Source organism: Auxenochlorella protothecoides (genome assembly GCF_000733215.1).
Source record: "Auxenochlorella protothecoides strain 0710 unplaced genomic scaffold scaffold5, whole genome shotgun sequence".
In the NCBI taxonomy this organism is placed as follows: Eukaryota; Viridiplantae; Chlorophyta; class Trebouxiophyceae; order Chlorellales; family Chlorellaceae; genus Auxenochlorella; species Auxenochlorella protothecoides.
In genome coordinates, this window is record NW_011934118.1 from 112,051 (window position 1) to 123,777 (window position 11,727).

At 66.9% G+C, this 11,727-nt stretch overlaps 4 protein-coding genes across 4 annotated transcripts; 2 read left to right on the forward strand and 2 right to left on the reverse strand.

Annotated features, from left to right (window-relative positions):
* Positions 1-102: 102 nt before the first annotated feature.
* F751_4231 (hypothetical protein) lies at positions 103-8,475 on the reverse strand (the record flags this gene model as incomplete). Its single annotated transcript, XM_011397141.1, has 13 exons — positions 103-315; positions 616-659; positions 835-990; positions 1,231-1,467; positions 2,468-2,474; positions 2,523-2,960; positions 3,180-3,390; positions 3,641-3,959; positions 4,272-4,413; positions 4,539-4,644; positions 4,848-7,671; positions 7,898-8,168; positions 8,365-8,475. The coding sequence occupies 13 exons, from the start codon at positions 8,473-8,475 to the stop codon at positions 103-105; spliced, it is 5,079 nt and encodes a 1,692-aa protein (XP_011395443.1).
* F751_4232 (hypothetical protein) lies at positions 3,474-3,941 on the forward strand (the record flags this gene model as incomplete). Its single annotated transcript, XM_011397142.1, has 1 exon — positions 3,474-3,941. The coding sequence occupies one exon, from the start codon at positions 3,474-3,476 to the stop codon at positions 3,939-3,941; it is 468 nt and encodes a 155-aa protein (XP_011395444.1).
* A 302-nt stretch (positions 8,476-8,777) lies between the features above and the next one.
* F751_4233 (hypothetical protein) lies at positions 8,778-9,540 on the reverse strand (the record flags this gene model as incomplete). The annotated part of the gene is made up of 3 exons (XM_011397143.1): positions 8,778-8,903; positions 9,054-9,261; positions 9,377-9,540. 3 exons carry the CDS (start codon positions 9,538-9,540, stop codon positions 8,778-8,780), a joined length of 498 nt encoding a protein of 165 aa, XP_011395445.1.
* A 1,233-nt stretch (positions 9,541-10,773) lies between these two features.
* On the forward strand, positions 10,774-11,640 carry F751_4234 (hypothetical protein; the record flags this gene model as incomplete). The annotated part of the gene is made up of 4 exons (XM_011397144.1): positions 10,774-10,819; positions 10,969-11,120; positions 11,268-11,368; positions 11,541-11,640. The coding sequence occupies 4 exons, from the start codon at positions 10,774-10,776 to the stop codon at positions 11,638-11,640; spliced, it is 399 nt and encodes a 132-aa protein (XP_011395446.1).
* Between the last annotated feature and the right edge of the window lie 87 nt (positions 11,641-11,727).

Here is an 11,727-nt window from a genome sequence, read left to right on the forward strand (position 1 = left end):
GGCTTGCGGTCTCAGTACACGGCCCTGAGGCCAGGTTTCAGATTTATTCGATGGCACCCCACAGCTTCCTCCCAGGGTGTTCAGCAGGCCCCATGCCTGGGATCAGGGCTCCGACGCAAAGGGCATGAACACGGCCGGCCCTTCCACCGTGGTGAACACCGTCTCCCGGACGTGCGTCAGTCCAGGCGCCGTCCACTCCGCACCTGCCAGGCGCATGGTCCATGCGTCGCAGGCGGCCGCGATGCGCGCCGCGGCGTCGGCGTCCACCCCCTCCCCGCCCAGAACCCGGCCCAGGCTGCAGTGCACGATGGTACTCTGACGCGGCGGCGCACCGGGGAATGCCCGACGCAGCCGCCGGCGCAGCGCGGCCAGGCCGCCGCTCACGTCCACACTGCACAGCAGCAGCGTGCCGGAGTCGGCCAGCAGCAGGCGCTGGGCGCGCAGGCGGGGCGGCGGCTCGGCGGCCGCGGCGGCGGCCATGGCGCGCAGCTCGCGGGCCAGGGCCGCCGGCGCCGGCGCCGCCCAGTCGGCGGGCGGGGCGTCGCCAGACGGCGGTGCCCAGCCGGGGTCAAAGGGGTCTGGGCGCAGGGTGTGGGGCTGGCTGGTCATGAATACGGTGACATGATAGTGTGAGGGCTCGTTCAGGTGCAGCAGGTAGCCTGGTGGGTGGGAATATTTGGGGTGTTGGGAGGTGGCTGGAGATGATGGGGGAGTCTGATTCCTGCGACACTGGCCATGAAACCTCCCGGCACCTGGGTCGCGGATCAGGCCCAGGAGCCTGATGCCCCAAGTCAGGGGATCCCTCAATCAGAGAGTGCACCCGCCCACCCTCACCAGGCGGAATATGGCGGGCAATGTCCAGCGCCGCCTGGTGGGCGAGGCTCGCCAGCGTGGGATTGCACTTCTGCATGAAGAGCACGCCCAGCCGCACAGCGGCCTCCGGCAGCGGGGAGGGGAAGCGGGCGTACTCCAGAGGCCTGGGTACTGTGCCTGTGACCGGAGTGCGATGAAAACGAGCTGAAGGAGACGGGGAACAGGTGTAGGGAGGAGAATGCTGCGTGCGTTTGAAGGTTTCGCATACTATGGACGACATACAACCATTGGACCACACTGGTGGACTGAAGGGTGACGAGAAGGCACTCAGCTGGCTGCCGGGGGATCTGCCATACATCTCTGTCACAAATCCTGCAAGACTCCACCGCCAGTCACCTCAACCGCCTGGCTCCTCACCCTGGGAGAGGTCAAAGTACTGGCGGGTGGCCTGCACGGCCTCGATGTTGAGGCCATGCTGCAGGAAATTGGCAGCCATGGCGTCGTAGCAGGCCGCCAGCTGGGCGGGGTCCGCCTGCTGATCATCCGACACGACCACCTTGGCGTTCAGGCTGGCAGTCATGTCTGGGATGGTGACCGAGCTGGCCCCAGGCTGGATGCTGGCCGGAGTGTTGTCGGCCATGACGGACGCCGATGCTCTATTCAGATGAATTCACGAGATGATCTGGTGGAAGTGTCCAACTCCGATAAACTTGCAGCGGAGGGCCCCGGCGCGGCATGCGATCATCTCCTGATCAGGGTTCGGTGGGTGCCCGCCAACTCGCCCATCGATCGGGGTTCCCTGGCAAGTGTGCAGGTACCTCCTTTGGTTATGACTCGTTGTAAACCGTGATCAATGATTTGAGACGCCCGGGGCACATATACGAGGCCCTTTCCTGCTCGGGCACAGGTAGGTGGTTGCGATGCTGGTGGCGAGCGCGCGCGAGAGGCCCTGTGATCTGAGAGGGTCCAATGCTGGACCAGCTTTACTTGACACGGACTGCATACGTTGAGCTGATTTTAGGCATCAGGAAGTACGAGCGTGAATGATGAAGGAAAGAGCAATGGAATTTAGGTTGATGCAGCGTCATTACTTTGCGGCTGGTTGGCAGCATAGGTCGCCCATGTCCGGGCCACCGCTCCCTCCAGCCGGTCTAGCATCGCCTCCAGGCTGGCTCGAGTCTTCAGCGGCAGAGCGCCCCCGCCTGCGCCGCCGCCGCTCACCAGCTCCCTCAGCCTGCGGCTCAGCGAGTCCAGGTCTCGGATGGGCGGCTCCTGCGCCCGGCCCTCCCGGTGCACCATGCTGTGCTGGCCGACCAGCGCGCACAGCGCGCCCAGCATGGCCCGCAGCGCCCGTCCGGCATCCAGGCCCCCATGTGCGCTGCCGAGGCAGGAGCACGCGAGCTGGTGCAGCCAGGCCAGCAGGCCTGTGAGCGTGCGTTTTTGGAGGGGGCGGGGGGAGAGTGTGAGTGGTGTGGATGCATGGTGTCACTGGTAGAGGGATATGTATGTGAACACAATTGCCAGAGCCTCAAAGGGCTATGGTGGGTTTCCACACGAAAGGCCCCGGATGCCGGCTTCCTCGGCGACAGGCAGACGCCTCTGCCGCCGTCAAACCCGACGTGCCTTCTTCCCTTCCCCCTCAAACCCAACGCACCGCCCTCCTCCAGGAGCTGGCGGGCGGCGCGCGGCACGCGCGCGGCGTGGCACACCAGGCGCAGCGCCGCGTCGCGCTCCCGCGCATCCAGGGCGGCCGCGTCGGCCAGGCCCATGGCGCGCTCGAGGGCGTGCTGGGAGGAAAGCACGCGCGCGTCGGCGGGGCCCCTCAACCCCGCGCGCATCAGGCGCAGCAGCCAGCGCCGCGGCTCGCCGGCGTCGGGGTAGCCGGAGAGGAGGACGGAGCGGCACAGCGGGACATGCCTCAGGTCCAGCACGGGCGCGCGCAGGACCTCCTTGCACACCGGGCCGTACATTTTCGTCCCCGGCCTCAGGGCCGCCGTGGCCGCCTCGGCCAGGAACAGGGCGTGCAGCGCGGGCAGGCGGGCAAAGGGCCGCTCCAGCGCCCCGCGCAGCGCGCCCAGCAGGACGGCGAGCTGGCGGCGCTCCCGCGTGTCCTCCGCGTCCAGGCCCCCGCACGCCAGCGCGACCGCCTCGTGGGCCGCGGCGCGCAGCGGCGCGTCGGCCGCCGCCAGCGCGCGCAGCGCGAGGGGGAGCACGCCGACGGCGGCCGCGCGGCGCGGGGTCAGCGCGCCGTTGCGCAGCGCGTGCGTGGCGAACAGCAGGAGGAAGGCGGGGTCGTGGCCGGAGCGTGCGTGCGGCAGGTCTGGCAGCGGGGGAGGGGCGGCTGGCGTCGGCCTGGCGTCGGGCACCTCGGCGCCCCACCCGTCACAGGTGGGGGCGGCGGTGTCAGATTCCTCCGGGCGGGAGTCGCCCAGCAGGCGGCGCCACTCTGGGAAGTGCACGGCGCTCAGGCCGCAGCGCAGGGGATCGATGGTCAGGTGCTGCTCCAGGATCTGGCGCGTCAGCTGGTGATCCTCGCTGGCGGCCACCGCGCCCACAGCCGCCACGCCCCATGCGAGCCTTGGGAGGAGTACGGGGATGGGGCGTAGGTTGGCAAGGGCAGGCATGCTGAGCATCGAGTGGAAGCATGCCAAGGGGCATGCATGCATGGTGCCATGGGGCACTTGAACCTTGCGCAGCACAGCTCAGCACAGGATGCCTTGGGTACCCTTGAGCGGTGCAGCATTCTCTGCACCCCCCCTCTCCACCATCAGAACACCACAGCCACTCATCCCCGCGGCATGCACCACCACAGAACACACCCGCGCACCCCGTCTGCCGCGCGAGGGGTCCGTCCAGCAGCCGCTGCAGCGCCAGGGCGTCCTCATCGCCGGCATCCCTGGTATTGTCCTGGTCGCTGCCTCCGCCGTCCACCCCGCCGGCCAGCACCGCGTTCAGGGACTGCGCCAGGCTCCAGAGCGCGCGGTCGGCCGGGGAGAGGGTCGCGCCATACCCACCCATCAGCAGGGGCAGCAGGGCCGGCAGGCTGCCGGGCGGCGTGTACCGCCCGACACCATACTGCCCAGCCACGTCCAGCAGCGTCTCCAGCAGCTCGCACACCTCCTTCTTGATGCCCTGCGCCGTCGTCGCTGGGGGCGTCGGGGGACCGATGTGCGACGTGCTGCGGGCCTCGCCGTCGCTGGGGCCTGCTGCCGCATGGTCGTCAGCGCCAGCGCCCGTGCTGGGCTCCGCCCCGTCCCCGTTCTCCCCACCACCAGTCTCCTCTCCGAAGTCGTCGACGTCGACCAAGGGCACGATGGAGGCCAGGGGCTGCGGGATGCGGGCGGCGGCGGCGGGCAGCGGCGCCGCCCCCGGGGTCTGCAGGATCTCCAGGAGTGCAGGGTGGAAGAGCAGGCGCTGCAGCAGCCCGTCGGCAGCCCGGCTGGCGGCGGCACAGCCACCGCGAGGCACGCCTTCTCCCCCGTCGGGCAGCAGCCCGGCGGCGAGGCGGCGCAGCGTGCGCAGCGTCGGCTCGTGCCCCATCCGCCGCTTGAGCAAAGTGGCACCAAATCTGCATACCTCCTCAGCCAACTCCCCAAAAGCCTGAAAGCGTGGTGCAGCAACGGTGTCGGTGGGCGAGGCGAGGAGGTGACTGTGCCTGCCGTTTCACATCCTCAACTACACGGAGATGACCCCTGGATCTGATCGCTCCCTCCATCTGCCCCCACCTGGCCCGACCGCTGCGAGGCAGGCAGGGCGGCGACGGCGTCGCTGATGTCAGCATCCAGGCAAGCCAGCAGCGCGGCCTCCGGGGGCGAGCACCCCTTGCCGGCCCTGGCAGTGCGGATGGATGGGTTGTGCGTTGAGAAAGGGTGGTGGTGCGTTCCGGCGTGGCGGCGCCCTGTCACGATACTCGGCACGCTTGCTGTGATGCGTCGCACCGAGTGCTTGCGAGAATGACCGGCCTTGGGCCACCCTCCCCTCCCACGCACAGCACGCTGCTTGCACACTCCCACCCCCTACAACCGCCAACCCACTTGAACAGCCGGCGCAGGGCGTCCGTGAAGAGGTGCAGGGCGGAGGTCAGGACGGCGCAGGGCAGCGTGGGGTCGCCGACCACCACCGCCGCCATGTCCATCCGCAGCCGCAGGCCGCGCGGCGGTGGGGTTCCGGCGGGCTTGTCAGCGGCAGGTACCTCTGCCCCCAGGCCGCCGGGCTGCGCGGCCAGGGCGTCCAGCAGCGCCTGCGCCTGCTCGGCAGCTGGACCTCCCAGCCGCACGGCAAGGCGGAGGCAGGGCAGCAGGCTCACGCAGGCCAGGTCGCCCAGCTGGCCGCCCAGCTCGGCCACTCTCGCGCCCTGGCCGCCCATCAAGGCCGCGCACATGAGCTCGGCGACGCGGCGGCGTGATGAGGCAGGGTCCGATGCCGCGCCCCGCATGCCCTCCAGCGCTGGCGCCAGGAGCGGCGCCAGCTGCTCGGCGGTGCGCGCCGCGGCCAGGGCCTTCAAAAGGTGGGGGGCCGACAGGGAAAGGCCTGCAGTCCTGACCAGGGCGCTAGCAGCCGCGCAGGCCAGAGCGGGCATGAGCTTTGCTGCCGGGCCCCTGCAGGCCGCCCACGCGGCCTGCACTGCCCTTGCGATTGCATCGTCGCCCTTCACGTCCGCCCCTGACAGGGCCTGGAGGCGGCGCGCCGCCTCATCGGCCAGGCAGGCCACCGCCCTCTCCCAGAGGCGTGGCGTCAGCGCGCCGGGCGGCAGGGCACTGGCGAAGGGCCCCGGGGCGTTGGCTGTGGGCTCCGTGGCACCGTTCACCGCCCCCAGCCCGCACACCGTCCACACCGAGTCGGCCACGGCGCGGTCGGCAGCGGCGCCACACGACTCGTCCTGGCGCAGCAGGTCCCAGGCCACACCAGGGAGCGACCGCGCCTCACGCAGGGCATTCACGACGGCCGACCGCGGGCCGGGCGGCAGCGGCCACCGCGCCAGGGCGGCCAGCAGCGGCAGCGCGTCGTGCGAGGCGCGCGCCGCCAGCGCCTCGGCCAGCTCGCCCCTCGAGCTCTCCAGCACGGCGCGCTGCCAGGGCGCCGCGTCCTGCGGCGCCGCGTCAAAGGCGAGCAGGCACACGGCGCCTGCAAAGGGCGGCGCCGCGCCGGCGGCCAGCCAGCCCTGTGCGGTGGACGTCAGCAGGCCCAGCGTGGCGTGCAACGTGCCAACGCTCTCGGCGCCCAGCCCCAGCGCGGCCTCCAGGGCCAGGCGCGCCGCGGCGCCCCACGCCGCGCCTGTCGATCCGCGATGCGGGTCCTCCGAGAAAACCGCCAGTGCGCCCCGCATCGCGCCCAGCACACCGCAGTCCGGGAGCGGGCGGGGTGCAGCCGCCAGCGCTGCCAGCGTGGCGCGCAGGGCTGCGAGCCGGGGGCCGGCGTCGCCGGGGGCGCACAGCAGCAGGGCCTCGGCGTGGACACAGCTCACGTTCTGAGGAGCGCCAGCGCTCGGCGCAGCCACCCACAGCTCGGCCAGCAGGGCAGGGCTTGGCGCAGCATGGCCGCCCGCCCCCAGCGCCGCCGCCAGCCGGCCCAGGGGCGTGCCTGGATCCATGCCAGTGGCGGGCAGTGCATTGGAAAGCGCTGCCGCCAGCCAGGCGCCCTGGCGGCCATCCAATCCAGCCAGGTCCCACACCAGCGCCAGCGCACGGGCCGCATACGCGCCGACCGCCTCGCGGTCGGCCGCCGGGATCTTGACACTGGCCTGCACCTTGGCGGCGGCCTGCGCCACGGCCAGCGCCAGGAGGCTGAAGGCGGGGGCGGCAGGGGCTTCGTCCCCGGGCGTAGCGCTGGCGAGCGCGGCATAGAGGTCGTCCGGCCGGCGCAGCGCGCCCACCACGCAGTCGTTCAGGAAGGCGGCTCTTGCGCGGGCCCCTGCATCGTCGGGCCCCGTGCTGGCCAGGCAGCCCAGCCAGACGTCGGCCTCGTCCGGCCAGGCGTCGAACAGGCCGGTGGGCAGGAGCAGGCGCAGCGCCAGCGCGCGGGGGGCGACCGACCCCTGCACTGCGAGCAGCGCCAGCAACGGGGCCAGGACGCCGCTTGGCGGCATGCGCGCGCCGGCGCCGCTGCCCACGGGCGTCAGGCTGGCCGCCGTGCGGCGGTTGACTGGGCCTCCCTCGCCGCAGTAATAATTATCTGCAGAGGAAAGCGCGGCGTCCACCAGCTCCAGCACGGCCGCCCTGTGCGGGGCCTCCAGCCCCGCCAGGTCGGCCGGCACCAGCCGGCCCAGGTCTACCCGCGCCTCTGCCCAGGCGCCGGGCAGGGCCTCAACCCAGGCACCCAGCGTGCGCAGCGCGGCCTCCCGCGCCGCGTCGTCGCGCGCCGGGCCGGTCTTGGACACGGCAGACAGAACCGTCTGCAGGTCGGGGAGGAGGGCGGCGGTGGCGCGGCGCAGGGACGCTGCCGCCGCCCACCCGGGCGCCTGCGAGGCCAGGAGCGCCGACAGCGCGCCCAGCGCGCCGCGGAGCATGCGCAGCGTGGCGAAGCGCACCAGGCGGTCTGGGTGCTGCACGCCCCTGGAGAGCAGGGCGCGGGGGAGGATGCCGGGGACGACGCGCCGAGCCAGCGCGGCGATCGGGGGGTTTGGCTCGGCCACCAGAGGAAGTGTGGCGCTGCGCCGCAGGTGGTCCTGCAGCGCGGTGACCAGGCCGGCGCTGGCCAGCCAGTCCGCGGAGGCCGCGGGCTCCAGGGACCAGGTCACGGAAGCCAGGAGCTCGGCCGCAAGGCGCGGGTCTGCGGCGGCGCAGCCGAGCAGGAGCCGACGGTGTGTAGAGCTGGCGGTGGGGCGGAGGGTCGCCAGCCAGCGCAGCAGCCTCTTCTGACCTATGGAAATAGAATGGCACGGGGTTGTTGTTGCGGGTAGGGGGCGTTGACCATACCATGCAAATCGATTGGCAGGAGGATGGGTGCTGTACGGTGCACAGCAGGGAGAGCTTCAGCTAAGGGAGTCCTTGGGGCTGCATCGCCTGGGGTTTACCTGAAAGACAACATGTAGTTGGCAAACAACAACTCTACGATCCACACCACACGGACAACCCTCCCCCTCAACCAATAAACCCTTCCATGCCTGCTGATAGGGGCTCAAAGCTGGCGAGCGTGAACTTGGCCGCCCTCGCTGGGTCTATCGCCACGCCATGCGCGGGGTCCACCAGCAGGCGCTCCAGGACCTCGGCGGCCAGGGTGCCGGCGGGGGTGGCGCTGGCCTCGGCCGCCAGGGCCAGCGAGGCCAGCGAGGCCATCCCGGCCTCGTTGAAGACCCCGGCCTGGAGACGCGGCGGGACCCCAGTGGGCATGACGCGTCGCCGGACGGTCCGCAGCACCTGGTGGACTCGGGGAGGAACGAGAGGGTGATGCAAGGAGCATGCAGGACCAGGAAAGAGGGGTTTTATCATGAGCGAAGGGCCTGAGGGATTCCCCAGAATGTACTGCAGGCGCAGCGGCCAACTGATGACATGACTCATCACAACAATAAAGAGTGACAGACTCCATCCAGCCTTCAAACCAGCACCGCCTCACCCTGAGCTGGAGGTCGGGCACGTCATCCTCCAGCCCCGCCAGCAGGTTGGCGCAGATGACTGGAATCCCCAGCAGCTGCTGGACACGAAGAGCATCTGCCCGGCGCAGCATGGCCAGGACCCAGTCCAGGAAGGCGACGCGGGTGGAGGTGCTCCGGCGGGGCGCCCCGGCGCGGTCCCTCTTCCTGCTCGACTTCAACCTTTGGAGGGGGGCATGCATGGATGAGCGGGTGAGCTAGGGTCTGGATATGAATCTGACGGGCATTGAGATGATAATAGCACCATCCTCAGAGCTTTTTGGGTGTGGGAGTGCACGTAACTGTTAGAAGGCAGCAGACATGACCTCCCAGCTGCCTTGTCTTCAAACAGGCATTTCCCCAAGACTGTGCCAGCACAGCCATCCCAGGGCCTCGCTCACCTGGAGGGCCGGGCTATGCCGGGTAGGCTGGAAAGCGAGAAGTCGAACACTCGGACCAGCTCCTCCACGATGCCTGGCGACAGGCTGGCCACAGAGGTCAGCAGCGCTAGGGCCGCCCGAATCTGAGGCAGTGGGGGAAATAGCGCACAGCGTGAGGGCCAAGTAACGTTCTTCAAAGGGGTGGCTGGTTGTTTGAGTGGCATCAACTCAATCCCATGGCTCAGGTCTGAGGCAAATTAATATCTTGCTGGAATTCCACACACGTTTCACACCTTGCGGCTGTCGCCCGAGGACAGGTGGAAGTAAACGAGCTTCATGCGGTGCTTCATCAGGGTCAGGGCCAGGTCCTTGGCGCTCTCTGCATACTGCTTGTGGCTGGAGCCGCTGGCTCGGAGCACGCTGGCTGTGATGCTGAACAGCAGGATGCTGGTCTGTGCCTCCCGGGTCTGCAGAACCCCAGGGTGGTGGACTTCAGCGGCACTGCTCAAAGGATGGGCTCCCAGACAGGATGAAGGTGTTATTTCCTGGATTCATACCATCTATCAGTATACAACTTGCCAGGAATTGCTGGTCCCAGAGTCGTAGGAGGGGTGACCAAGCATGGTGCCGCCCTGCCAAGCCCTGTAGCAGGCCATCTGCCTGCGCCGGCTCAGACACGCCCTCCAGCAGGCGCTCTAGGGGACGGACGGAGCTTGAGGTGTCCCTGACTTGGGCAAGGGTGTCCAGCAAGGGGTGCGTCCTGCCGATACCCACATCCATCGTGCCAGCCCGAACCCCTACAGAGGGCCGGAACAATTAACGTCCCCTGGCACGCTCCCTTGAAGGCATGCAGCCCTATACACGTTATTATGATCAATGCATATGCTTCTTTGGCGTTGGCCCCGCAAAGTGCTTTGCACGGGTACGCCTTCGGGGCCTATGTACCTGAGCGCGCAACAAAATCGCGCGCCGTCGGGGAAAGCACCTCGGGCTGATCCTAGACCCGTGTCGGGGAATGGAGAGGTCCTCCGAAACACCACACCCAGCTACCTACGCCCGCACCACTTGACTGAAAAAGAGAAACTGTTTGTATGTATTGTCAGGCTTCACTTAGTACCGTGTGAGCAGTGAGTCAGACGACTCTCGTACAGGGCGAACAGCTCTAGACGACCCACCCACAGCGCTGCTAGCCAGCGAGAAACGGAGGGGGTTTTCTTCGCACACAACCACTGGCGACCAGATCTCGTAAGTGTGGGTGAATGTGAATTCTGCCATAGCGTCAATCCTGCTGTGATTGCGCGTGCCATGGATGTTATTTGATGCTCTGCGCTGGACCGCAGGCCGGACGACCATGGCCCGTTGTTGCGCGGGGCTCGGCAGCGCCCTAGTCTTGTGTATGTGGCTAGCCCTCGTCTCAGCATCTTCATCTATCCAGCCTTTTCCTCTCTCCAGTGTTCGCCTCGGTGGTGAGGCGATGCCTGTCGGATGTGGGAGGCTGCCCGCCTGATGGTGATGCTGTGGTTGACCAGCATGAGGGGCGCCACCCTGTGACTCCATCATCATTTGTTCTCCCACTACACGGAGGGCATTACTCCTGTCATAGACTAACGCTCTGAGTCGTACACAGATTCCCCCTCCCTCACCACTCTTTTTCATGATTGAGAAGATGATCCTGACTTCAAAACGGGTTTTGAACTGAATAATCAGTATTTGCTGTTGCTGGAGCCAGACAGCCTCCTGTACACATACAGGTCAGGAACAGGGATAGTGGACGCTATTGATGCAGGAAAATTCCTCTCGGTTGACCTGTCATTTGAACCTTGCATACCTAGCCGCACACGAGTGAATCAGGTACCTTTCACCAGCCTCTCGCTATGGGTGCCAGTACCTTGAGCATGGCAAGCGATACATACCTCCTTCTCGGATACACACAGGCTCGAGGCAAACCTCAGCACCCCTGGAAAGCCCTATGGCGGCTGGGAGGCCCCCACCGTGGAGGTTCGCGGTCAGTTCATGGGTCACTACCTCTCGGCCCTGGCCTTTGCTACTCTCAACACAGGTATGGCAGAGATGTTAATGGGTTTGGATTTGGTGTCTGCGTTGCATTTGATATTCTTGAGGGGCCTTCCATCACAAGAGGTTGCTACCTACTCATGCGAGCACTGCTAGTAGCTCTTGATCCATCAGAACGCTCCAAAATCATCGCAGGCCGTGAGGACCTGGCACAGCGTGGTCTGCTGATGGTAGATGAGCTGAAGAAGGCGCAGGATGCTCACGGCAACGGCTACCTGTCTGCTTTTCCTCAGGAACACTTTGATCGTTTGGAGAGCCTGAAGCCGGTCTGGGCACCATACTATGTGGTATGCTGGGGTTTGCCATGTTTGCTAGCTCTGGCAGGCTTGAGAATTGTAGAAGTGCTCTAGTTGAGGCACGTGGAGCCTCTGCATGCACAATCGGCAAAGGATTACCACCCATCTTCCTCCCTTCTGCCACCCTCTACCGCGCAGATCCACAAGATCATGCAGGGACTTCTTGATCAGCACACCATGGTTGCCAATCCGCTCGCTCTGGGGATGGTGGAAGACATGGCAAAGTACTTCTGTAATAGGTGTGTCGAGTTATCATCTTGGCCTCTTGAGATTCCTCGCCATGTTCTCTGGAAGATGACGATGGGATAGGCCATCCGGGGACAACAGGAGCTCACGCAAGATGCTCTGCCCTTGCAGACGAGTTCTGAATTCGCCAACCATGCAATCCCATCTCACCTCGACCGTTTCCAGGGTTGAGCGGGTGGTGGAGTCTCGTGGCGAGGACTACTGGCTCCTCACGCTAAACACCGAGTTTGGCGGCATGAATGAGGCAAGCGAGTGGTTCTGGTGATGATCTGTTTGTGGCTTGGCAGGGGGTCCCAGTAGTCCACCACTGCTTTCATTTTCAGGTCGGCAGCAAATTCGGCACCAGCCTTGA